Genomic DNA, 26,960 nt, shown 5'->3' with positions numbered 1-26,960 from the left:
GGTTGAGACCTGTAGCATGTCTTTTGTTAAACTGCCACTGCACACTGTCTGGGAATAGTGAATGTCATGAGAACAATCAGTTCAATGCCAGATTTTTATAAAATCCAGAACCTTTTGTGTTAGCTCATTGAATAAGTGCCATTTAAAATTTTTAAAAAAAAAATCTTGTCACTGCATAGAATCCATGATTTGCACTGTATTTGAATCCAAATGAGAGAAGTGAAAAGATAATGAATGGCCCAGAATTCCGTTCGCAGCCCTCCCGCGGACAGAGGGCTGCGATTTGGAAAAATCTCCGCCTGGACCGGAGGGCTCCCGGGAGGCACAGAGTTCCGTTGCTGTGCTTCTTCAAACTGCCGGTGTGCAGGGCACGCATATCCCAGGGGCGCAGGTGGGGCGCAGGTAGTTCGCAGCGTCCCTGGGATCACGTGGGCCATGGGGAGCCAATCCGAGCAGGGCATCTCCATTCATAGATTTGACAGGAAGACCTGTCAAATCTATGAATAGAGATCACCCCAAAACATAAGTAAAACTTCAAATAAATTTTTTAAAAATCATTTTTAAAATGACAAAATTTTTGTTTAAGTTAATATATGTAATTTAAATTTTTGAAAAAAATAACAAGCTTTTTAACGGGGCTAAAAATAAACTTACCTTTTTTAAAGTATTTTAAAATGATAAATCAGTGGGAAATTTTTTTTTTTTTTAACTTTCTGCGACTCTTAGCTTGGCAAAAGCAGGCCTTATGCCTGCTTTTACAGGCGCAAGAATTGTAAGTGTTTTCTGCGGGCGGAGGGTCTCCAAAAAACGGAACTCTCCGCCTGCAGAGGCCCTGCTCCAGCGCGGCCGGAGGATCTGTCAAGAGCTTGCCTGAAACCGGCATTTCCATTGGCCCTACGGGTGAGTACACAGCACGTACACACCCGTAGGGACCGGAATTTCTGCCTCAATGTATCAATTTACTGAGATACCCAGTTCCCCACCCTGTGGGGTTTTTTTTTAATGGTGAAAATTTCAAATTGCTGGGTAGTTTGGGGGAAAGAAGCATGTTTCTGCTACACCCAATATTACTAGTTGGGTCCCAGTGGAAACCCCATTTTGTTTTATGTATAGCTGTGACAATTTTATTCAAAAATGAATTGTTCCCTGTAGGCCTCTAACAAGGAAGTGATACTTGAAGCTTGATTTTGTTTTTCCAGGCAAGTGGCTGTCCTTTATACTGGAAAGCCCCCATGTTCATTTCTGCTGGTGGAGAACGGACAGGATTTGTGTCTGTGCACTCGTGTGTAGCGATGTGGAGAAAGTGAGTATTAACCCTGTCCTGCATTTCACTATTACAATCACCAGCAGCAATTATACAAAGATACACATACCTCATTTACATACAAAATGATAAACCTTGCATTTATCTAGCGGCTTTCACGACCTCGGCACGTCCCAAAGCGCTTTACAGCCAGTGAAGTACTTTTTGAAGTGTTGTAGGAAACGCGACAACCAATTTGCACATAGCAAGGTCCCACAAACAGCAATGAGATAAATTACCAGATAATCTGCTTTAGTGATGTTGGTTCAGGAATAAATATAGGCCAGGACACCAGGAGAACTCCCCTGTTCTTCTTCGAAAAGTGCCATGGGATCTTTCAAGTTCATCTGAGCGGAAAGACGGGCCCTGGTTTAATGAAAGGCGGCATCTCTGGCAGTGCAACACTCACTCGGTACTACATTGAAGTGTCAGCCTAGATTTATGTGCTCAAGTCTCTGGAGTGGAGCTTGAGCCCATGATCTTCTGATTCTGAGGCGAGAGTGCTACCACTGAGCCACGGCTAACCAAGTTAAATAAAATTTATACTAGTTCTACTTTGTAGCATAAAATAAATTACCATTTTTACATGATGGTGCTTTTGCATTGAGAATTGAAGTTACCTTAATTTTGCTTAGAAAAGACACACAATTTTAAAAGCGATTTACTTAACAGTGGACATCAAGCTAGTCCATTCCACAAAGCTTTCAGGCAGGCTCACTTCCTTCAAACAGGAGTGAGTTATATTGAGAAGACCATTTCAATGAAGCCATGTTTGCTAACAACAAATTGCATTTATCTAGCATCATTAATATAGAAAAACATCCCAAGATGCTTCATAGAAGCATAATCAGACAAAAATGGACACAGAGCCAAAGAATGAGATATTAGGAGGGGTGACTTGGTCAAAGAGATCTCTGCACTCTTTCAATTCTGGTCTCTTGCACATTCCCGATTTTAATCGCTCCACCATTGGTGGCTGTGCCTTCAGCTGCCTAGGCCCTAAGCTCTGGAATTCCCTCCCTAAACCTCTCTACCTCTCTCTTCTTCTTTTAAGACGCTTCTTAAAACCTACCTCTTTGACCAAACTTTTGGTCATCTGTCCTGATATCTCCTTATGTGGCTCGGTGTCAAATTTTGTTTGATTACAATCCTGTAAAGTGCCTTGGGATATGTTAAAGGCGCTATATAAATACAAGTTGTTGTTACAGAGGGTCTTGATGGAAGAAAGGGAAGTGGGAAGGAAGAGAGGTTGAGGGAGTGAATTCCAGAGTGTAGGGCTTGGATAACTGAAGGCACAGCTGCCAATGATGGAGTGAAGGGAATGGGGGATGCACAAGAGACTTTTACTATTCTGGTTCAATTTTTTTAAATTAGACCCTCCTTTGTCTATAAGTGTTACAGGACCCTTGCAGCTGTCAGAGAAAACCTTTCATCCTATCAATTCGGGCTGGATTTGAACCCAATCCCAGAAGCAAAAAGACTAGTGGTACTGAGTCCTATGGTCCAGGAGGTCTCTGTTTGTTTCAATCCCCAATCTGTACTGAGTTAATCTGGAGATTTTCTTTTGAAGGGTGAATTTTTCTGTTTCCCTTGTGATTTGTCTTTAAAACTTCCTCTCCAACCCCAGTGGGTACGATATCAAACACTCATCCTTCAAAGAAAACCTCAGGTCTAACTCCTGTTACCAAGTTTCACGGTAAAGATTATGGTAAACCCAGAATATTACTTGATTTGCTAAGGAATGTACAATTTTAAATTAGTGAGAAATGGTTTTCAAACTGATATTAGAAACTTTTTTTGCTCAGTTATACACATTTGGAATAATCTTCCAGGTCAGTGAGTAGAGGCAAAGGCACAGGTGATATTCAAAATGAGGCTGGACGCTATAGGTGGGAAAGTTAGGGTTCTGTGGGGTGGTGGGGGGGGGGGGTGGTAAGATGCAATGGGCAAAATGGCCTTTTCATATTCTTGGCGCTTGTTATGAATGTTTTCCACTGGCTCTATGCAACCATAAAGGATTCTGGAAAATTGTTTACAGCCTATTGTCACCACACAGTGATATGTGTACTAGTAAACAAATGGTGATATGCCCTTCCCATGTTCCTTAAAACAGCTCTATTAGCATTTAGAGTAGTTTAACCTATGCTAAGGGGTGCACAGTGCAGTAATCAAAATGTTGCAAATTCTAAACCATACTACTTAGTGTAAGCCAAACTGCTCTATACTTTTATAGACTGAGGTGTAAAGACGAATTTCACTTGACAGACAGGGTAATGTGGACATAAAACTTCCCTTTTACTTCTAGGACTTTGTTTAAATCTGCCCTGGAGCTATAGGATGACTGCCTTTACTATCTGATAGATGTAAGAGCTCTAACAGGGCTGAATTGTACTTTAAACCCATCTATTAGTAATATATGTGGCCATAATTCTGAACTGCCATTAGGTTGACTGCCTCACTCAGGAAAGCCACGCTACAAGGCTGAAATGAGAAGTGGAAAAATTCACACTGGTGCAATAGTTATTTCTTTTGAAGCTGACTTTAAGGCATTTTGTTAGGGAACCATGTAGGCAGCTTTACCTTGCATGTTAACTGTGCTTTACCCGATCTAATTGATGCTGTCACTGGGTGTCAACAGTGTAAAAGTTGTGTTGTTCCTGCATTGAATTTGTTTTATGGTTAATTAAAAGCCAAGATTTGAAAAGAATTTGCATTTATGTACAGTAGCACCTTATGACCTCAGACAGTAGAGAGGGTACAGTGCAGATTCACCAGGGTGTAAGAAAATACAAAGACAAAGACAAACTTGAAAAATTGGGGCTGTTTTCATTAGAACAGAGGAGACTATGGGATAATTTGATAGAGGTGTTTAATATCTTGAAGGGGTCATAGAGCGATGCAGCACAGAATGAGGCCATTCAACCCATCATGCCTGTGCGGCTCTTTGAAAGAGCTACCAGTCAGTTCCACTCGTCTGCTCTTTCCCCATTGCCTTGCAAAATTTCTTCTGGGACTGTGTAGATTGAAATAGATTGTTTCCAGTGGTTGCGCGGTGTAGAATGAGGACATAAATATAAAATGAAATGTAAAAGGTCTAGGACAGGATCGTTTGTTTATATTTACACATGGAGTGGGTGCTTTTACTGTACCTGAGTAATAATGCAATGGTTGTATCTTTCTCAGAGTGCTGCAGAGCTGCCACGATGATGCATCTAAGTTTGTTTATCTTCTTGCCAAACCAGGCTGTAACTACCTAGAACAGGAAGACTTCATCCCACTGCTGCAGGTCTGCACCCACTCTTCTCCCCTCTAGTGAATATTTCAGTGCAATGTACTATTTTACAAAGCAGAATCCTAGCCTATTTATTAACATCTATAAGCAATTTCTTTTATTCTGTGACTGGCTTTGAATCCATTAAATACTTGGAATGACAGCCTGTAGCCATCCATTATGTAGAGTGGTTAGTAATGTGAAGAAGTTGATTATTCAACCTCTGCTTAAAGTCTTGACTATGAGAAAACGACTGAAACAAAGGGAAAGCCAAAATACTGCAGATGCTGGAAATCTGAAATAAAAGCAGAAAATGCTGGAAATACTCAGCAGGTCAGGCAGCATCTGTGGAGAGAGAAACAGCGTTAACATTTCAGGTCAATGACCTTTCATTAGAAACAGTTTTGATGAAAGGTTATCGACCTGAAACCTTAACTCTGTTTCTCTCTCCTCAGATGCTGCCTGACCTGCTGAGTGTCTGAAACAAAAGGCAACAGTTTGCAAACTGAAATTAGCTGCCTTCTGAGGGTTTGTGTTGGAAGTAAATATAGTCCTTGGCAATATTGCAGTCAGGTCTCCCTGTACAGAGTAATATATGTGTGGAAGGCGCAATCTAAAAATTTGCAAAGTTTTATTTTTGGTTCTGAGCTGCGGGGCGCTATAGGATCTTGTGCTAGGTTTCTGTGTGCACCCTGATTAGAATGTGAAGCTGCTCCAGGTTCATAGGAACATAGGAATTGCTAGACGAAGAAAGACCAAGGTCCATCTAGTTTGCCTTCTACCATCCTGGTAGTCGCATGACACAATGATAATGGAGTTCTCCATCAATTAGTCTACAGCAGACCCAGACGTGAAGTGAGGAAAACCTCCGTGGTGGACGATTTTGTTAATCATAGGTCCAAAGTCACCTGTTCCTTCCAAGCATGTGACACTTACTACATGTCACGTCTCAAATTACTGCTCTACTGTCTCACAATGTTGTTTTCTGAAAGTGTAGGACAATTTTTGCAGGAGCTAGTCCTGCATTAAAACTGCTGTACATGCATAATTGTTTTTAGGGTTGCAGTTTGTTGTATTCTATTTGTATTTCTGACTGGGACAATACGTCCACACAAACCATCTCTTTTGGTGGTGTTCGTGGTATCCAGAGCCATTATATTAGGCTGTCTCGTTTGGACTGCCAATAACATAAATGGAGTATGGCCGCATTCTCTGCTAAAGCTCCCAACTGCTCGAGTCACATACTACAAGACTCCTAACCACACACACTATTGTACACGTTTACAATTAGAGTTAACTTATTAAATCCTCCTCTGCAGGTAATGTTCAGAAAATAAAGCTTCTGTCATACGGACATGATGTTCTTAAATAGCAGAATACCAGCCAGCCCTGTGCGATAGGGAATTGAATTTCACCAGATGTGTTGGACAACACATATTGTACATTTCAAGCCTGCGATGGTGAAAGTAGTAATGTTCCTTTCTGTGGAACATTATCGGTTTTTTCTCCTCATATATACTCTCTCAAATTCCGAATGTAGTTGTTTCATTAAATACAATATACAACTGTGAATCATAGTTAACCATTAGATTGTTAACTACAATTGTGTATACACACAGTACACCTCCAAACTCTCAGAAGTAAATATGATAGCATGTCCCCTGATCAGTAGAATTTATATGCACACAGTGCGAAGTCGGAGCAGCCAGTAGGTTGCAATTGTGCTGTGCAGCATTAGTAAGAATGCATCAACGAAACTGTGCTATTGTAACAAAGGCTATTTTAACCTGTTTAAAATAAATGGGTTAACACATTTGCTACAACAGCAGGCACAGGAATTTCACGACAACACAAGATGAAGCAGTGCACAAGTAAATTGCTGGTTTGCCTAATTTACATAGGAAAAGGACAGCCAACATCTTAATTTAAACCAAACCCCATCAGCAATAAAATCTGTATCTTTTCCCTGACAGAGTCAACAAATTTTCTAAAGTGGGGAAAAAAGGGTGCCTGGATACCAAAGGAATTCTCATGTGCTTGGAATCTCTTAGGCCTGGTTACTATCTATCTCTCCTGGGGAAATCAAAGACTGTATTCCAAACGGGATCAGTTTATAGCTCCCCGGCTATCACAATCGCTGGTACCATATACAGTACATATCTAAGTAGAGGTAATTGTTCAGCTTGTACAGCAGATGGTGCTGTTGTCGGAATCTAGATCTGTGCAAGCGGCTTCAACATAGTAATACACAGTGCTACAAGAAAACCATTGATTTCTAACAATAGTTTCAGCTATTCATATCAGTGTAACCTTTTGACTATCTCCTGCCCATTAAAGTAATGCCTTATATAGGTGGGAGAGAGTGCAAGAATACATTAAATGCCACAGCTAAGTAAGTAACCAATATTTTAAACTCATATATAACAATAAGCAGATTTCCACTGTACACGTATTTTTCAATTATAAAAGTTGGAAATAAGAGTGCAATGGCCTGAATGTTCTGATGAGCAGGAATACCACTGGATCGGTGGATAGTGTAGCCTTTGCACTAAACTCACCTCTTGTGCCCTGAGCTGAGCGATATTGTGGGGTTAGGCTAATTATAATAATAGTGGTAAGTTCCAGACTCTGTTTCCATTACCACTAGGTCACTCTGGTGGCGGGGGGCACGAGTGGAGGAAATCTCTGCGCCACTTGCCACAGCGTTATAGGGCAAAAAATCTTTAAAATTCCTTTTCACCTTTTTAAAAAATTCCCGCTGGGCTGAGCGCAGTCGATTGCTCTGCGATCGATCACACTAAGATACGCAGCCCGTTAAATTTTAAATCCTCCTTTGCTGCACTGGTAACATTAATACCATTGCATTCATATCCCGCTGCCCAGCACTGCTGAAGCATTAACGATGGGGGAAGCATGTCGGATGCCATATTTCCATCAATGGCATTTAAGTTGAAATCAGCCGCTCGAATTTCCTGGAAGTAGCAGCACCATCCCATAAATTGCCCCCCCCCCCCCCCCCCCCCCAAAATAAGTGGCAAATGCTCGGAAAATCCGGCCACGATGTTTCCTTTCAGTCAAAGCCGGGGAGGGGGGGGCACTGTAATTGGCAGTAATGATACTTCCTGGATAAAGAGAGGTACAACTGGCTTTGGGATTTGTCCTCTAAATACCTTGAAGGTTTTACCTGCTGATGTTTGCTCTTGAGGAATTTGGATGGAGTCGGCGATGGAACAAGTTTTATATAGTCTATTGAGGGAATGAGTTTGATAAGCTGAATGCTTCTTCTCATTGTATGCTTTCCTGTGTTCTCAATTTACCCTTTTGTGACCACCTATGGGTAGTGATAGCTCAGGGGTATATCCAACCTACATCCAATTTTCACTATTCTTAAAAAAATGCTACCATCATGAGATTAAAGCTGCACTATCGCATTATTAAATGTTTATCCCTGAGTTGAGGAATCTGGCCTAGATTTGAGTCCTCAACAGGACCTGGTCTGGTGTTCAATCCCTTTATACACTTCATTGTCAAATCGCCTTTCCACTACACGTGGTATTACTGTCTGCTTCTGTTTTCCCAGGACATTTAGGACTGCAAATTGGGAAATTGACATTCTGGAGCGATCAGTGTCATAATCGATATAGCTTTAATAAACAACTTGGCATGTACATGGGGAAAGCCATTTAATAGCTCTCATCCCATTCCACAAACTGATTCAAACAACTCCCTCTATAACCTCTTGAGGAATCGCGTTCGATTTGGGACACAAATTAAATGTGATCTCTAAAGTGCTTTGTTCACAAGGGATGGTTATGTAAAGAAGGCCAGGAGCCAAACACAGCAAAAGTGCCGCCCACAATGAATAATTGGCCAACTTTAGCAGGGTTTCAGCTCAAACGCACATTAGCCAAAGAAAGTAGTAACATTATAGCCTTTGGCTATAGTTGACTCATGGTAGTGATTGGAAAATACTTTTATAAGATGATTACTGTAATTTAAAGTCATCGAGATGACTTCGATGATTAACAGTCAACTGTCTTACAATTGAGCGTAAATAAGTACAATCTTGAGCATTTGTGACATGTCACTGGCCCGCAGAGCAAGTGAATTATAAAATCACTCCCCCCTGGGTTCGCTGCCAGAAATATCCCTGTTGGCTCCCAGCACACAGACTATTCTTCCCCACAGCAGCCAATGATGTGTCTTTAATTTTACTTTGCTATGATTTCCCATAGAAATCTTATCCAGTTGAAGACCAGTCTATTTTTTTGGATCAAAAATTTGATTAAATTAAACCTCTCCAATACTTTTCTTTTTATTAAAAAAAAAGAAAGATAGCTGGTTGTGAGGAAGCAGTGCACTGACATACCAGCATGCTATCTCCTGCACAAAGCTGAGGTGAGCTCACACCTGACATTGTCAACCAGATCGAGGAGGAAAATGAATGCAAAAATTAAGCTGACCCCCTCCGAGCAGCTGATATCGGAGCTGCATGGGCAGAACAGGACGACATCGGGCTTTGAGGTGACGCTACCTGTGGTTGAATGGCCTGCCACCACGCATTTCCTAGGCTGATAAATCTAGTATGGCCACCGGCACAAGGCATTGTATGGTTGCCAGTGCTCACTGTTAACCAGTGAATGGTACATGTAGCATGGAAACCTGAAGGAAGCAGCAGATTAAAAAAACACAAAACATTACAAAATATTTCTATCATAAATAATGTAAGTAACTATCCTTGCAGATGCTGTTCTTTTTTGAGAGTGTAACACCCCTCACTCTAACCTGATATTTGTTAGTTCTGATATGTATGAGGGTATGCTATTAGGGAGAAGGTGGAGTAAGTACTTCCATGAATCATTAGAAAAGAACTCTTGAATTGAATTTAACCCAGCAATTCAAACAACATCCTCATGCATTTAATGAGGTTATGCAAGTACTTCAATAGTATGAGCACAATAAAAACCACATGAAAATCTATCAACTCTTCCTCATTTGAAGTGAAATTCAGTCATTTTGATTTACAAGAGTCATCTATTTTAACATATTCTTAAAAATGAGCATTGCTCAAATGATTTAAATACATTTATTCTTGATCATAAGTCTCATTCCTCATGTTTCTGAGATTATTCAGCATGGGGTTAAGTCTCGCTTCACATGACCATGGCCAGGGGTGCCACCTAGTGTCCTGATAAAGCAACTGAGTAAATTTAGCCACAGGCCAGAAGTAAGGGACCATAAAAGACAGTCGAATCTGTTGGGTAAATCTTGCTGTTTGTGCATGCTCCTAACAGGAACGGAGTAGATTTTTTAGCATGCAGCCAATCCGTCAGAACTTGTGGGCTTTCAACCAATTATGTGTTCATGGTGAACTCCCATCTGCACGCCAGACAGCTGAAAGAGTTTTGTTGCACTGATGCAGCAATTTAAAGGGCTGCAGCAGGAATTTAAATGATTTGCGTTGTTGGTTCAGCGGAAAGCATTGTGAACTGAAAGCAGTGTGGCTACAATGCCAGCATTCAAGAGGACGCACTCCTAGCTTTAGGGATGCAGCAGCTGAGGTGCTGTTACATAAATATGGCCAAAGGAAGGCTGCCCTTTTTGGCATTCCAGGATGCCCTCCTTGACAGAAGCTAACCATGTGTTAAAGGCTGTGTCCAGCGTGCAGAGGACATGATGGAAGATTTTACATTTCTGCATCCACCAAGAGCACACGTTGGATAATTGCACGCCCCCAGTCTGTGATTTTTCTATCTGAAGCAGAAAATCACCCCTATGAGTCCAAATGAAAAAGAAGCTGGGAGACCTAGGAAAGCTGCCAAGATAAGGCTACCCAATGCCTTTCTATTCCAAGTAGATACCCCGAATATGCATGGTACAAAGCTTTCCCTTGCAGCCTGTTAATCTTTTACTGCAGTCCCATGCAAAACATCCAGCCAACTGTACATCTTTTTAATTGTTTACTATGCATAGCCCTACGAGAAGCATGGCACCTATTCAAGCTGCAATTTATAACTTGTCACACAGATCTTAATATAGAATCATAGAATGGTTACAACACGGAAGAAGGCCATTCGGCCCGTTGAGCCAGTGCCGGCTCCTTGCAAGAGCACCTCAGCTAGTCTCACTCTTACGCCCTTTCCTCGTAACCCTGCAAAATAATTTCTTTCAGGTACCTGTCCAATTCCCTTTTGAAAGCCATGATTGAGTCTGCCGCGACCACCCTTTCAGGCACTGCATTCCAGATCCTAACCACTCGCTGTGTTAAAAAAAAAAAAAAAAAAAGTTTTTTCTTATGTCACCATTGGTTCTTCTGCCAATCACCTTAAATCTGTGTCCTCTGGTTCTCAACCCTTCTGCCAATGGGAACAGTTTCTCCCTATCTCTCCAGACCCCTCATGATTTTGAGCACCTCTATCAAATCTCCTCTTAATCTTCTCTGCTCTAATGAGAACAACCCCAGCTTCTCCAGTCTGTCCACATAATTGAAGTCCCTCATCCCTGGAATCATTCTCGTAAATCTTTTCTGCACCCTCTCTAAGGCCTTCACGTCCTTCCTAAAATGCGGTGCCCAGAATTGGACACAATACTCCAGTTGGGACTGAACCAGTGTTTTAAACAGGTTCATCATCATTTCTAAGCTTTTGTACTCTATACCTCTATTCACGAAGCCCAGGATCCCATAAGCTTTTTTAACTGCTTTCTCAACCTGCCCGGCCACCTTCAGCGATTTGTGCACATATACCCCTAGGTCTCTCTGTTCATGCACCCCTTTAGGATTGTACCATTTCATTTATATGTCCTCTCCTCATTCTTTCTACCAAAATGTTTCACTTTGCGCTTTTCTGCATTAAGTTTCATCTGCCACGTGTCCATCCATTCCACCAGCCTGTCTATGTCCTCTTGAAGTCTATCACTATCCTCCTCACTGTTCACTATACTTCCAAGTTTAGTGTCATCTGCAGATTTTGAAATTGTGCCCTGTATACCCACGTCCAAGTCATTAATATATATCAAGAAAAGCAGTGGTCCTAGAACCAACCCCTGGGGAGCACCACTTCCTCCAGTCTGAAAAACAACCGTTCACCGCTATTCTGTTTCCTGTCACTCAGCCAATTTTGTATCCATGCTGCCACTGTCCCTTTTATTACATGGGTTTCAACTTTGCTGGCAAGCCTATTATGTGGCACTTTGTCGAATGCCTTTTGGAAATCCATGTACACCACGTCAACCGCATTACCTTCATCAACCCTCTCTGTTACCTCATCAAAAAACTTGATAAGTTGATTAAACACAATTTGCCTTTAACAAATCCATGCTGCCTTTCCTTAATTAGTCCACACTTGTCCAAGTGACTGTTAATTTTGTCCCTGATTATTGTTTCTAAAAGCTTCCCCACTACCGAGGTTATAGTTGCTGGGTTTATCTTTACACCCTTTTTTGAACAAGGGTGTAACATTTGCAACTCTCCAGTCGTCGGGAACCACCCCTGTTTCTAAGGGGGATTGGAAGATTATGGCCAGTACCTCCGTGATTTCTGCCCTCAATTCCCTCAGCATCCTAGGATGCATCCCATCCGCTCCTGGTGACTTATCTATAAGCACAGCCAGCCTTTCTAATACCTCTTAATCAATTTTTATACCATCAAGTGTCTCCACTACTTCCTCCTTCACTATGTCTATGGCAGCATCTTATTCCTTGGTGAAGATAGATGCAAAGTACTCATTTAGTACCTCAGCCATACCCTCTGCCTCCATGCGTCGGTCTCCTTTTTGGTCCCTAATTGGCTCCACCCCTCCTTAATACCCGTTTAATATTTATATTTCTATAGAAGACTTTTGAATTCCCTTTTATGATAGCTGCCATTCTATTCTCATACCCTCTCTTTGCTCCTCTTATTTTCTTTCTCACTTCCCCTCTGAACTATCTATATTCAGCCTGATTCTCAGATGTATTCTCAACCTGACATATGTGCTCTTTTTCTGCTTCATCTTACTCTCTATATAGTTTCACACTGCAGTGGAGTATTTGAAATAAACACTCGACACCAGGTCTGCGTTCGAAGATTCAAGCAGTCTTTATTCGCACCGGTGGGGAGACAACCTGCTATCTGTCTAGCCAGACTTCTCTCCGCTGATTCAAAGTTTTAAGCAGTCTTTTATACAAAATATAGGTGCATGGTTAGCCTCGTGCATGTTCCATCTTGGCAATTTGATTGAGTTTCGCCCTGGTGCATATTTACTGATTGGTTATCTATATATAACGAGTCGTTCTGTCTGTCTGTCTATCTGTCTGTCCTTCTGTCTGTCTGTCCTCGGGTGTGCGTCTGTCCGGCTATGCGCTCGAAAGTTATAGAGCCTACCTACGCGCGCGTTACCGCCAAAGAAAGCTTACGGTTCCGGTACGGTTGTAAGCGTATTTACTTTTCGGTCGGACGAAAATTGTTCACGCCTTATGCAAAAAAACCTTCAAAATTAAACTCATTATCTGCTACTTAGCATTGATTGACTGACGTCAAGGTTCGACCAATCCTGTGCCGTCACGATTGACCAATCCTACAGTACGGTCCCCTGATCGTTGGCCAATCGTGTGTGTGTGTGTGGGCGGGACTACTCGTTTTCATCTCGGGGATGTGGCAGCCATTGTTTCACTGCTTCCAGCTCAAACTACTTTGATCATCCAGCTTTGAAAAAGTTAGTATTGTGGCGACACGCCACCACTGTACATAATCCGCTCACGGCGGCACGGACAGTTTAAGCAGACGCCCCAAGCCGGGGGCCCTTTCCTCCAGCAACTTGTTTCCCGCAGGGACAGGCTGCCGGGAGCACTTCCTGTCTGGGAAGTATTTAAGTGGATGCACGGGCTTTTCCAGTTCCTCTTTGTCATGAGGTAGAATAAAAGCAGTTGTGTTTTACTAGCTCAGGTCTCGACTCCCACGTTTGCCGCGGTATCTCAACACTGGTGACCCCGACGCTCAGGACGAATCCTAAGCTAGCATGGCGGATACAAACGCAGTCACGGTTAAATTACCAGACTTTTGGGAGAACCTGGCCGAAGCCTGGTTTGTTCAAGCTGAGTCCAGATTCCGGCTGAAACACATTACAGTCGACGCCACAAAGTACGACTACCTCGTCTCCGCTCTCACCTACGCCACAGTCCCCAAGGTTTGGGCAGCGCTGCAGAATCCACCACCGGACGGCAAGTACGAACATCTGAAGGCTGCGCTCCTTAAAAAATTTCAAACGTCCTCTTACCAGCGCCACTGCCAACTCCTTGACCTCCCCGGCCTTGGTGACGCTTCACCATCAGACCTGCTTTCCCACATGCTGTCCCTCTCGGACGACAAAAACCCCGGCGCCCTCTTTCGCACGCTTTTCATTCGGCAGCTCCCCGCCAGCATCCGCCCGCTCATTGTGGAGTCTGGCTCCACGGACCTGAATGACATAGCCGAAAAGGCCGACCGGCTGCTCTCTGCACAGTCTGCTCGCGACGTCGCGCCCGACCTCACGGCAACGACCACGCGGTCTTCCCGGCCCACTAGGCCCGACCGCCCTACCACTCCGGGTCACTGCTACTACCACACCCGTTTTGGCGCTAGGGCCCAACGCTGCAGGCCACTGATGCGCTATCAATTCTAATGAAAGGCTAGGCAGAGTTCAGAACAACAGGCTTTTATTAACTACTGAATTGCACTTCAGACAGATCAGGACTATGCCTCTAGTGGACGACCGAATGCCAGGAGCTGCCATGCGGCCGCTCTTATACTCGGTAGCCCAGGGGCGGAGTCAGCTGAGGCATAGTCAGGCACAACAGTGAAACGAGTGAACGACAACAACAACAACAGTGAACACAGTGAACTACAGTGGTTTACCACATTCACCCCTCGTTTAAAATTAAGTCCGGCGGGGTGAAGTGTATCAAAAGTTCGAGTAGGCGAGTCTGTCGGGCGGCCTCGTTTGCCGTCGAGATCTTCGTGGCGACGGTTGCGATGGTACAGCTTCCCGCGACGCGTCTTGAGCGGGGTCCAGCACCGGCGTATCGTCCCCTTTGGTGTTGGGTGGGCGAGTGGGCTCCGGCTGGTCCTGGGGGCGCGGCATGCCGTCTACTGGGGTGGAATGGACAGGGGTGAGAATTGGGTCTACTGAATTTTGGGCCGTGTCGGAGGGGGTCGTGGTGGGGGGCAATGGTGGCGGGTCAGTGGACCCCGAGGGTGCCAGATCTCTAATGGAGACTGTGTCCTCCCGCCCGTCCGGGTATGCCACGTAGGCGTACTGGGGGTTGGCATGGAGGAGGTGAACCTTCTCTACCAGGGGAGCCGTTTTGTGGGACCTTACATGCTTCCTCAGCAGGACGGGCCCTGGGGACGTCAGCCAGTGTGGTAGTGAGTTACCGGATGTGGACCTCCGGGGAAAAACAAACATTCGCTCATGGGGGGTTGCGTTGGTGGCTGTACACAGCAGTGACGGGATGGAGTGGAGCGCATCGGGTAGGACATCCTGCCAACGGGAGGTCGGAAGGCCCCTAGATTTTAAGGCTAGGAGGGCCGCCTTCCAGACCGTCGCGTTCTCTCTTTCAACCTGTCCGTTCCCCCGGGGGTTGTAGCTGGTGGTCCGGCTTGAGGCAATACCTCTCATGAGCAGGTACTGACGGAGTTCGTCGCTCATGAAGGACGAGCCCCGGTCGCTATGAATATAGCTGGGAAAACCGAACAGAGCAAAGAGGTTGTGCAGGCATTTAATGACCGTAGCGGTGGTCGTGTCCGGGCAGGGGATGGCAAAAGGGAAACGGGAGTACTCATCAACTATGTTGAGGAAGTACACATTGCGGTCAGAGGAGGGGAGGGGCCCTTTAAAGTCGATACTCAGGCGCTCAAAAGGGCGGGTGGCCTTGATCAGGTTTGCTCTGTCAGGCCTATAGAAGCGCGGCTTGCACTCTGCACAGACTGGGCAGCTCCTGGTCATGGTCCTGACCTCCTCGATGGAGTAAGGCAGGTTGCGGCCCTTAATGAAATGGAAGAACCTGGTGACACCCGGGTGGCAGAGGTCGTTGTGGAGGCCCCGTAGTCTATCGATCTGCGCGGTGGCGCATGTGCCTCGCGATAGAGTGTCTGAGGGTTCGTTGAGTTTCCCTGGCCGGTACAAGATGTCGTAATTGTAGGTGGAAAGTTCGATTCTCCACCTCAAAATCTTGTCATTTTTGATTTTACCCCTCTGCTTGTTGTTGAACATGAAAGCAACTGAACGCTGGTCAGTAAGCAGGGTAAATCGTTTTCCAGCCAGGTAGTGCCGCCAGTGGCGCACCGCCTCCACAATGGCCTGGGCCTCTTTTTCCACAGAGGAGCGTCTGAGTTCGGAGCCCTGGAGGGTTCGTGAAAAGAAGGCCACGGGTCTTCCCGCCTGGTTAAGGGTAGCGGCCAGGGCGAAGTCGGATGCATCGCTCTCCACCTGGAAGGGGACGGACTCGTCTACCGAGTGCATGGTGGCCTTGGCAATGTCATCTTTTATACGGTGAAAGGCTAAGTGGGCCTCCGCCGTCAGGGGGAAGGAAGTGGACTTGATAAGTGGACGGGCTTTGTCCGCATAATGAGGGACCCACTGGGCGTAATAGGAAAAGAAGCCCAGGCACCTTTTGAGGGCCTTGAGACAGTGGGGCAGGGGAAGTTCCATCAACGGGCGCATCCGGTCAGGGTCAGGACTGATGACTCCGTGTTTCACCACGCAACCAAGGATAGCGAGGCGGGCTGTGCGGAATATGCACTTTTCCTTGTTGTACGTGAGGTTTAGGAGTTGGGCCGTGCGGAGGAACTTATCAAGATTGGCGTCATGGTCCTGCAGGTCATGGCCGCAGATGGTCACGTTGTCTAGGTAGGGAAACGTGGCCTGTAACGCATTCTCGTCGACCATCCGGTCCATCTCCCTCTGGAAGACGGAGACACCGTTGGTGACGCCAAAAGGAACCCTGAGGAAGTGAAAAAGGCGGCCGTTTGCCTCGAAAGCTGTGTACTGGCGGTCCTCAGGGCGGATAGGGATTTGGTGGTATGCTGCCTTGAGGTCAATGGTCGAGAAAACGCGGTATTGCGCTATCTTATTAACCATGTCGGCTATGCGGGGGAGGGGGTATGCGTCCAACTGGGTGTACTTGTTGATAGTCTGGCTGTAGTCGATGACTAGGCGCTGCTTGTTGCCAGTCTTAACGACTACCACCTGGGCTCGCCAGGGGCTGGTACTACCCTCAATAATCCCCTCTTTCAGGAGCCGCGTCACCTCAGATCTTATGAAGGATCTGTCCCCAGTGCTGTATCGCCTGCTCTTTGTGGCGATAGGCTTGCAGTCGCGGGTGAGGTTGGCGAACAGTGGGGGGGGGGGGGTGATTTTGAGGGTGGAGAGACTACAGGTGGGGCGTGGCGGGCAATTTAAAAACTGCTGGTTGCAGACAGTGAGCGGGGGAAGAGGTCCACCGTATGTCAAGGTGACACTCTTAAAGTGACAATGAAAGTCCAACCCCAGTAGAACGGCAGCGCAGAGATGTGGCAGGACGAATAGCTTTACATTTTTATATACCGAGCCCTTCACCGAGAGGGTCACTACGCAGTAGCCGCCGACGTCTGCTGAGTGGGATTTCGAGGCCATGGAGATCCGATGGCGCGTTGGCCGGACCGAGAGGGAATAGCGCCGTACTGTATTGGGGTGTATGAAGCTCTCCGTGCTCCCGGAATCAAAAAGGCAAGTTGTGGCGCGGCCATTTACCTGGATGTCCATCGTGGACCTGGCTAGCTGATGGGGTCTGGATTGATCCAGCGTGATGGAGGCCGCTGTGGAGTCGGTAGCGTCGCTGTAGAACCCCGGTGAGGCGGCGGTGGGTGAGTCGGGGGCCCGTTGGCAGAATGGCAGACAAGATGGCGGCGTCGGAGAGGAAGGACAAAATGGCGGCGCCCATGACGATCCCGATCCCCACGAGGCTGGAGGGAGGCAAGATGGCCGCTCCCACGAATCGCACGCAGCACTGCTGGAGGTAGGGGTCTTCTGGCTTCTGCAGACGCCAGCGTAGTGTCCCTTCTTACCGCAGGCAGAGCAGACCGCGTTTTTCGCCGGGCAGCGCGCCCTGGGGTGTTTGGTTTGGCCACAGAAATAACATTTCTGGCTCGGGCGGGACATCGCTGCAGCAGTTGAGGCCAGGGCCCGTGGCGGCGCTGCGTCCCAAGGTGGCGGCGGCTGCGGCATCCATGAGGCGGCCGCGCGGTCCGGGGAGTAGGCCTCCATGTTCCGGTGGGCTACGTCCAACGAGAGGGTGAGTGCAATCGCCTTCTTCAGGTCGAGCTCGCTACTTTCCAGCAGTCGCTGCCGTGTGTGAGTGGACCTGAGGCCCGCCACGAGGGCGTCCCGGATGAGCTCCTCCGTATGTTCCGTGGCTGTTACTTGCTTGCATTCGCAGGCTCGGCCGAGTTCCTTCAGCGCCCGTATGTATGCTTCTGTGGGTTCCCCGGGCTGTTGTTTGCGAGACCCCAGGAGATGTCTTGCGTAAACATAGTTGACCGGGCGTGCGTATTGCTCCTTCAAGATGTCGATAGCCCCCTGGTAGCTCGTAGCGTCCCGGATAAGGGCGAAAGCTCGGTGGTTTACTTTAGAGTTCAGCACCCTGAGCTTGTCGGCATCGGCAGCGACGGTCTCGCCGGATGCAGTCAGAAAGGACTCAAAACAGTGCAGCCAGTGCGAGAACTTAGCAGTCGAGTCCGGTTCTTGCGGGTCGAGTTCCAGGCACTTGATCTTAAGAATCTGCAGCATCGTTTTTTTTTTTCAGTAGTTAATAAAATTGATGCGCTATCAATTCTAATAAAAGGCTAGGCAGAGTTCAGAACAACAGGCTTTTATTAACTACTGAATTGCACTTCAGACAGATCAGGACTATGCCTCTAGTGGACGACCGAATGCCAGGAGCTGCCATGCGGCCGCTCTTATACTCGGTAGCCCAGGGGCGGAGTCAGCTGAGGCATAGTCAGGCACAACAGTGAAACAAGAGTGAACGACAACAACAACAACAACAACAGTGAACACAGTGAACTACAGTGGTTTACCACAGCCACCATGTACTTTCAAACCCCCCCCCCACCCCCCCCCCGCACCGGCCCCCGCGATGGCCGCGGGGCAAAAGGGGTCTCTACTGTACGTCACTGACGACAGAACCAACCGCCGATTTCTGTGCGACACGGGCCCAGCACAGCATCACCCCCGCCTCCGCCCTCGAAATCCAACGCGGCACACGGGGTATCACGCTGGCCGCAGCCAATGGCTCTGACATCCGCACATATGGCACCCGCATGGTCACGCTCGACCTCGCGGGCCGCCGCTACCGCTGGGAGTTCCTCACAGCCAAGGTCCTCTGCTCACTCCTCGGCGCAGACTTCCTACGCGCCCACGGCCTCCTTGTCGACATTCCGAGGCACCGCCTCGTCGACATCACCACTATGACCCCCATCCCCGGCGCATTTACCCCGGCCCGTTCGGCCGGCCTGACGACCTACTGCCTCGCCAGAGCCACAGACGACTACTCGGCACTCCTAGCCGAGTTTCCCACCCTCACTAACCCGACCTTTTCAGCAAAAGCCGCCAAACACGGTGTGGAGCACCATATCCCCACCACCGGCCCCCCAGTTTCTGCCCACGCCCGCAGACTCAACCCGGCCAAGCTGGAAATCGCGCGGGCCGAGTTCACCACCATGGAACAACTCGGCATCATCCGCCGCTCCAGCAGCCCTTGGGCCTCGCCCCTCCACATCGCCCCCAAGCCCGGCGGAGGCTGGCGCCCTTGCGGGGACTACCGCCGCCTTAACGACGCCACCACCCCCGACTGATACCCGGTGCCACACATCCAGGACTTCTCGGCCCGACTGGCCGGACGAACCGTCTTTTCCAAAGTCGACCTGGTGCGCGGTTACCACCAAGTCCCCGTACACCCCGCGGACATCCCCAAAACGGCCGTCATCACCCCATTCGGCCTGTTCGAGTTCCTGAGGATGCCCTTCGGCCTCAAGAATGCAGCCCAGGCTTTCCAGCGCCTGATGGACTCAGTCCTCTGGGACCTAAACTTCCTATTCGTCTATCTAGACGACATTCTCGTGGCCAGCTCCTCCAAACAGGAACACCTCAACGCCTTCGCATCTTGTTCGGGCGCCTAGCCCAACACTGGCTCATCCTCAGCCCGGCGAAGTGCCAATTCGGCCTAACCCAGATCGATTTTCTCGGTCACCACATCACCCCTGCTGGGGCCGTCCCCCTGCCCAACAAGGTGCAGGCCGTCCAGCAATTCCCCCGCCCCACAACCATCAAGGGCCTCCAGGAGTTCCTCGGGATGGTGAACTTCTACAACAGGTTCATCCCCAGAGCGGCAGCCCTCATGAAGCCCCTATGCGACTCCCTCTGAGGTAAATCCGGCAAGATGGACGTAGCCTGGACCACTGACACGTCAGCCGCCTTCGACGCCACCAAAAACGCGCTCGCCGACGCCACCCTGCTCACGTACCCGAGGGCCGATGCCCGGGTCGCGCTCACCACCGACGCCTCCGACCACGCGGTCGGTGCCGTGTTCGAGCAGTGGGTCAATGGCGCGTGGCAGCCACTTGCCTTCTACAGCCGCCAACTGCGCCCCCGGAGGTCAAATACTCCGCTTTCGACCGCGAACTTCTCACGCTCCACCTGTCGGTCCGCCATTTCAGTTTCCTCCTGGAGGGCCGCCCCTTCACCGCGTACGTGGACCACAAGCCGCTCACATACGCGATGGCCAAGCACACCGAACCCTGGTCCGCTAGGCAGCAACGCCAGCTCGCGGCCGTGTCCGAGTTTACTACGGACATCCAGCACGTCTCCGGTAGAGACAACGTTGTCGCCGACTGCCTTTCCCGTCCCGCCATCTGCGCGAATCACCTCGCGGTCGACTACGCGCAACTAGCAGCGGCCCAGCTCACGGACCCAGACCTCCTCTCGGCGGCTACCAGCCTGCCAGGGCTACGCCTAGTCAAGGTCGCGCACGGGCCCGAAGCCACGGCAGTCACTTGCGACGTCTCACTCGGACAACCCTGGCCAGTCGTCCCTGCAACCTGGCGCCGCCGCATCTTTGACGGGCTCTCCCACCCGGGTTCCCGCGCATCCGTCAAACTCCTCTCCCAGCGTTTCGTCTGGCGCGGCCTCAGCAGAGATGTTCGGACTTGGGCCACCTCCTGCCTCGCCTGCCAACGGGCTAAGGTACAGCTGCACACAAAAGCACCCCTGGGAGACTTCGAGGTACCCAGCCGCCGCTTCGACCACGTACACGTCGACATCGTCGGTCCCCTGCTGCCATCGCAAGGCCAAACTTATCTCCTCACGATGGTCGACTGCTACACACACTGGCCTGCGGCAGTGCCGCTGACCTCCACCACCACAGCCGACATCGCCAGGGCGTTCGTTAACACCTGGGTTGCGAGGTTCGGCGTACCGGCCGACATAACCTCCGACAGAGGCGCCCAGTTCACCTCCGAACTCTGGACGGCCACAGCACGCAACCTCAGGGTGACGCTCCACCGAACCACAGCGTACCACCCGCCGGCCAACGGGCTTTGTGAACGCTTCCACAGGTCACTCAAGGCCTCACTCCGCGCCGGCCTGCAGGACAGTACCTGGACTGACCGCCTACCGTGGGTGCTACTAGGCCTACGCACCGCGGTCAAGGAAGACCTCCAGTCCTCGGCAGCGGAGTTAGTCTACGGACAACCGCTGCGCGTCCCAGGCGAATTCCTTCCGGAGGCTACCACGCCTTGGTCGGCCGAACAGCAGCGGCTCAACTCTTTCTCTTCCGCTCAGCAGTTCGCCCCACTTCCGGTCAACCGACACGGCGAACTCGCACCTCACGTCCCGCCAAATTTACAGCAGGCGCGCTTCGTCTTCGTGTGACACGACGCACACCGCGGGCCTCTGCGACTCCCGTACGACGGACCGTACGAGGTGCTACAAACCGGGGACAAGGTCTTCAAGCTGCGACTCGGCGACAGGGTCGACACAGTCTCCGTCGACCGGCTCAAACCAGCACACACAGAACCAGGGGAACAGGTCCCCGTGGCACGGCCTCCAACTAGAGGCCATCCCGCCAGCAAACCAGCACTGCCGGCGGCGAACCGCCCGGCCCCACCAACTAGACTGGCGACCACTCCGAGCCGCTGCGGCAGAACCATCAGACCACCGTCACGACTCGTCCACTCCTCCTAAGCGGATTCTGGGGGGAGCTCTGTGGCGACACGCCACCACTGGACATAATCCGCTCACGGCGGCACGGACAGTTTAAGCAGACGCCCCCAGCCGGGGGCCCTTTCCTCCAGCAACTTGTTTCCCGCAGGGACAGGCTGCCGGGAGCACTTCCTGTCTGGGAAGTATTTAAGTGGATGCGCGGGCTTTTCCAGTTCCTCTTTGTCATGAGGTAGAATAAAAGCAGTTGTGTTTTACTAGCTCAGGTCTCGACTCCCACGTTTGCCGCGGTATCTCAACAGTATCTCTTATAAAACGTTTTTGGTAAATCTTGTTATTTTTAAAAGTACTTTCACTTTCATCTTTCAAGGTATTAAAAGGTAGAAATGTTGCCCGGCAGCAGATTGAGAGAGGGACACAGACAGGGCCCAAAAGCCTGGGACTCGATTTAAACCGCCCGGCCCAAAACAGCCCTGGCAACGCCGGGCTCCCCCCAGCTATCTATATATATAAATCGGTCGTTCTGTCTGTCCTTCCGCCTGTCCTTCTGTCTGTCTGCACTTGTGCGTCTGGGCGGCTATGCGCTCGAAAGTTACAGGGCGTACCTACGCGTGCGTTACGTCGAAAGAAAGCTTACCTTTCCAAAACGGTTTTAAGCGTATTTACGTTTCGGCCGGGCTAAAATCGCGCCCGCGGTATCCGAAAAACCTTAACGTTCCGCTCATTAGCATCTCATTATCCGCTCATTAGCGACAGAGTGACCTCGAGGTCGACCAATCGTACGGCGGCTTGCTGCCGCGTGCGGCCGGGCCCTCCTACAGTCGAGTGACGGGACGATTGACCAATCCTACGCTTTGGTGACCTGACGGTCGACCAATCGGTGCGTGTGTGGGCGTGCCTTATCGTTCTGAACCGAGGTGAGTAGCCGCCATCTTGCTTCCATTCTTTTTCCTGCTTTCTGCGTCTTTTCAAATATACATTTCCAGCAAAATAAAGTTCAATTTATTAAATTCTTTTAAAATAAATCACTCATTTGTAAATATTTTATCTAACCTGAACATTCTTTTTCCAACCTGCCCGTTTTTTTCTTAGGCCTGAAAGCCTGAGCCTTTCTTGCCCAGCCAGGCCCGAGCTAGGTAACTGGGCTGCTGCTAAGCTCCTCACGCTCCCCCCCCCCCCCCGGTGTCACATGACCCGGGGCAACGGCGTCAGCCACGAGGGTCAGGGTGCGCGCGCAGCAGGAGCAGGTGAGACTCTGTTCCGCGCTCGGCTCGGGCGGGGTGGGGGGGGCTCTCGAGAGTGCGGATCTCGGCCTTGGTGAGCGGGAAGGGTTACCCCGGGGCTCTCGGGAGTGCGGGGCGGGCTCGAAGAGCGGGGCTCTCGGGAGTGCGGGGCGGGGCGGCTGCGGCAGGGTTACCCTGGCAACCGGGCGTGGCCGTGGCCATCTCTCAGCCTCAAGCCCTCCCTTCCTCCCTCCCCTCTCCCCCTCCCTTCCCCCCTCCCCCTCCCTTCCCCCTCTCCCCTCCCCCTTCCCCTTCCTCCCTTCCCCCCCCGCCCTTCCTTTCCACCCCCCTCCCCCCCGCCCGCCCTCCCTCCCCCCCCTCCCTTCCCCCCCCGCCCGCCCTTCGCCCTCCTCCCCCCCGCCCTCCCTTCCCCCCCTTTTCCTGCCCTCCCTTCCCCCCCGCCCTCCCTTCCCCCCCGCCCTCTCTTCCCCCCACCCGCGCTCTCTCTCTTCCCCCCCAGTCGCTCTCTCTCTTCCCCCCCCCAGTCGCTCTCTCTCTTCCCCCCCCAGTCGCTCTCTCTCTTCCCCCCCCAGTCGCTCTCTCTCTTCCCCCCCAGTCGCTCTCTCTCTTCCCCCCAGTCGCGCTCTCTCTTCCCCCCAGTCGCGCTCTCTCTTCCCCCCCAGTCGCTCTCTCTCTCTCTTCCAACAACAACATGCCCTCGAAAAAGCCTTGGCACCGCCGGGCACTCCAGCTAGTATATAATAAAAAGATTGATCTGTCTGTCTTTCTGTCCTTCGGTGTGTCTGTCCGGCTATACACTCGAAAGTTATAGAGCGTACCTACACGTGCATTACGTCCAAAGAAAGCTTACCATTCCAGGACGGTCGTAAGCATATTTACTTTTCGGTTGGACAAAAATTGTTCGCGCGTTATACAAAAAACCTTCAAAATTAAACTCATTATCTGCTAATTACCATTGATAGACTGACGTCAAGGTCGACCAATCCTGTGCCGTCATGATTGACCAATCCTACAGTTCAGTCACCTGATGGTTGGCCAATCGCTGCGTCTGTGGGCAGGACTAATCATTTTGAACTCGGGCATCGGGCAGCCATTGCTTCAACTACTTCCAGCTCAAAATCTGCTAATCCAGCTTCGAAAAAGTTAGTATCTCTTATAAAACGTTTTTGGTAAATCTTATGTTATTTTTAAAAGTACTTTCACTTTCATCTTTGAAGGTATTAAAAGGTACAAATGTTGCCCGGCAGCAGATTCACAGAGAGACAGGGCCCAAAGCCTGGGACTCGATTTAAACCGCCCGGCCCAAAACAGCCCTGGCAACGCGGGGCCCCCCCAGCTAGTATAAAATAAAGCAGAGCTTACATTAATGCTGCCTACCAACGCGTGAGATCAAGATACCGCCTTCATTACCAGAAAAGCATATGACCGTTATCACTGCAAGCTGTTGCTGCAACTATGACATTGTACTTATGCCAGGTGGGGTTTCACCAACATTGTACATTCTTCTAAGAAGACGACTCCTGACTCATTGTTTTGCTTATCTGCCCCTCTAGGCCTCTTGTGGTTCAATTGTTCGATTAGTTGCAATTATCTCCAAGTGACACAGCTTGCTGCAGTTAATCATTCTAACACTACTGTGAAATCAACATACCATTCTGAGCGTTATCTCAACTGTCAGTTCAGCAACTTAAGACAGCTTACTTCTGCAAAAGGCGTACTTCTGCAAAAAGACTTATTAGCTCATTTAGTTCCTGGGACCCATTCTTAACCCTTTAATCATAGTAGCGCTCTAAAGCCCCACTTCAGCACCCTTCTAATAAAGCTCATCTGCATCAAACATGCTCATTTACTGATGCATACAATAAACTGCAGGATGGGCACTTGGGTATCACTGCATGTGTTCTTGAAACTTAAAACATCTCAAAACGATTTCTCCACTTGCAGGATAAGATGGCCCATAACCAGAGGGAGCAGGGCCCCACATGAGAAAAGCTGCAAAATGTCATGTCCTTAGCTGCCTTCTAAGAGGCATGTTGGACATCGTGGGTGTTGAGAGCACAGAGTGATTTGGTAGGGTGAAGCCAGAGGCCTCCAAGCTGAGTACCAGGCCTCGAAGCTGCTTTTGCTTTGTCTTCTCCCCCCTACTCGCTCATTAACTCTCATATGGGCATACACCCAAGAACAACACTCACTGTTTGAAAGCAGGTTTTGCACATTGTAACATATATTGCTCTTCTGTATTTGCAAGCACTAGCACAGCTACATCTACCCTGGAGGATTTAAATAATGAGCTTGAGGAATTGCGAGGGCAAGGTGACATTGGCGAAGCAAGAACCTGTTGGTCGAAAGAACCAACTCACTTCCATCCTCAGCAGTGTCCACACAAAGCAGGACAAATCCAATTCGGCCAATTACGGCCCCATCCGTCTACTCTCAATCATCAGCAAATTGATGGAAGGTGTCATCGACAGTGCTGTCAAGCAGCACTTACTCACCAATAACCTGCTCACGATGCTCAGTTTGGGTTCCACCAGGACCACTCTGCTCCAAATCTCATTACAACCTTGGTCCAAACATGAACAGAAGAGCTAAATTCCAGAGGTGAGGTGAGAATGACTGCCCTTGACATCAAGGAAGCATTTGACCGAGGGTGGCATCAAGGAGCCCTAATAAAATTAAAGTCAGTGGGAATCGGGGAAAACTCCCCACTGGCTGGAGTCATACGTAGCACAAAGGAAGATGGTTGTGGTTGTTGGAAGTCAATTATCTCAACCCCAGGACATCGCTGCAGGAGTTCCTCAGGGCAGTGTCCTAGGCCCAACCATCTTCAGCTGCTTCATCAATGACCTTCCCTCCATCATAAAGTCAGAAGTGGGGATGTTTGCTGATGATTGTTCAATTCAATTCCATTCGCAACTCCTCAGAAAATGAAGCAGTCCATGCCCGCATGCAGCAAGACCTGGTGACATTCAGGCTAGGGCTGACTAGTGCCAGGCAATGACTATCTCCAACAAGCGAGAGTCTAGCCACCGGCCCTTGAGATTCAACGGCATTACCATTGCCGAATCCCCCACCATCAACATTCTGGGGATCACCATTGACCAGAAGATTAACTGGACCAGCCACACAAATACTGTGGCTACAAGAGCAGGTCAGAGGCTAGATATTCTGTGGCAAATGTCTCACCTCCTGACTCCCCAAAGCCTTTCCACAATCTACAAAGCATAAGTCAGGAGTATGATGGAATACCCTGCACTTGCCTGGATGAGTGCAACTCCAACAACACTCAAGAAGCTCAACACCATCCAGCCCAAAGCAGCCTGCTTGATTGGCACCCCATCCATCACCTTAAACGTTCACTCCCTCCACCACCGGCACACCGTGGCTACAGTGTGTGCCATCTACAAGATGCACTGTAGCAATTCGCCAAGGCTTCTTCGACAGCACCTCTTGAATCCACAACCTCTACCACCTAGAAGGAAAGGGGCAGTAGGCACGTGGGAATGCCATCACCTCCAAGTTCCCCTCCAAGTCACACACCATCCTGACTTGGAAATATATTGCCGTTCCTTCATTGTCGCTGGGTCAAAATCCTGGAATTCCCTCCCTAAGAGCACTATAGGAGTACCTTCGCCGCAGGGACTGCAGAGGCTCACCACCACCTTCTCGAGGGCAATTAGGGATGGGCAATAAATGCTGGCCTTGCATGTAACGCCCACAACCCAGGAACAAATAATTTTTTTTAAGCTGTACCAGTGGATTCCAGTTATTGATCTGTCCAAAACACTCCACACTGTCTGGCTATGAGTGTGGAGGAGTCCACCAGTTCTGGACTGCAGTCGATTGTAGAGTGCTTGGAAACTCAGTGACCATTAATAGCAGAGGCCCTTGTAATACAGACTCTAATCACAGTAGGGAAATTTCTTGTGAAT

General features: G+C 49.2%; 1 protein-coding gene across 3 annotated transcripts in view; it reads left to right on the top strand.

Annotated features, from left to right (window-relative positions):
* The window catches only part of LOC147115947 (serine/threonine-protein phosphatase 2A regulatory subunit B'' subunit alpha-like), a 472,008-nt gene that overhangs the window by 403,154 nt on the left and 41,894 nt on the right, over positions 1-26,960 (top strand). For all 3 annotated transcript variants that reach the window (XM_085990625.1, XM_085990626.1, XM_085990628.1), the window contains exons 6-7: positions 1,200-1,303; positions 4,487-4,589. In XM_085990625.1, the coding sequence (XP_085846751.1) occupies positions 1,200-1,303; positions 4,487-4,589 (207 nt within the window). The remainder of the gene's footprint in view (positions 1-1,199; positions 1,304-4,486; positions 4,590-26,960) is intronic.

Source organism: Somniosus microcephalus, chromosome 6, assembly GCF_052327205.1.
Source record: "Somniosus microcephalus isolate GS21.2 chromosome 6, FLI_Smic_1.0, whole genome shotgun sequence".
Classification (NCBI taxonomy): domain Eukaryota; kingdom Metazoa; phylum Chordata; class Chondrichthyes; order Squaliformes; family Somniosidae; genus Somniosus; species Somniosus microcephalus.
The sequence above is the reverse complement of the archived record's forward strand: the minus strand, read 5'-3'. Positions and strand labels throughout refer to the sequence as shown.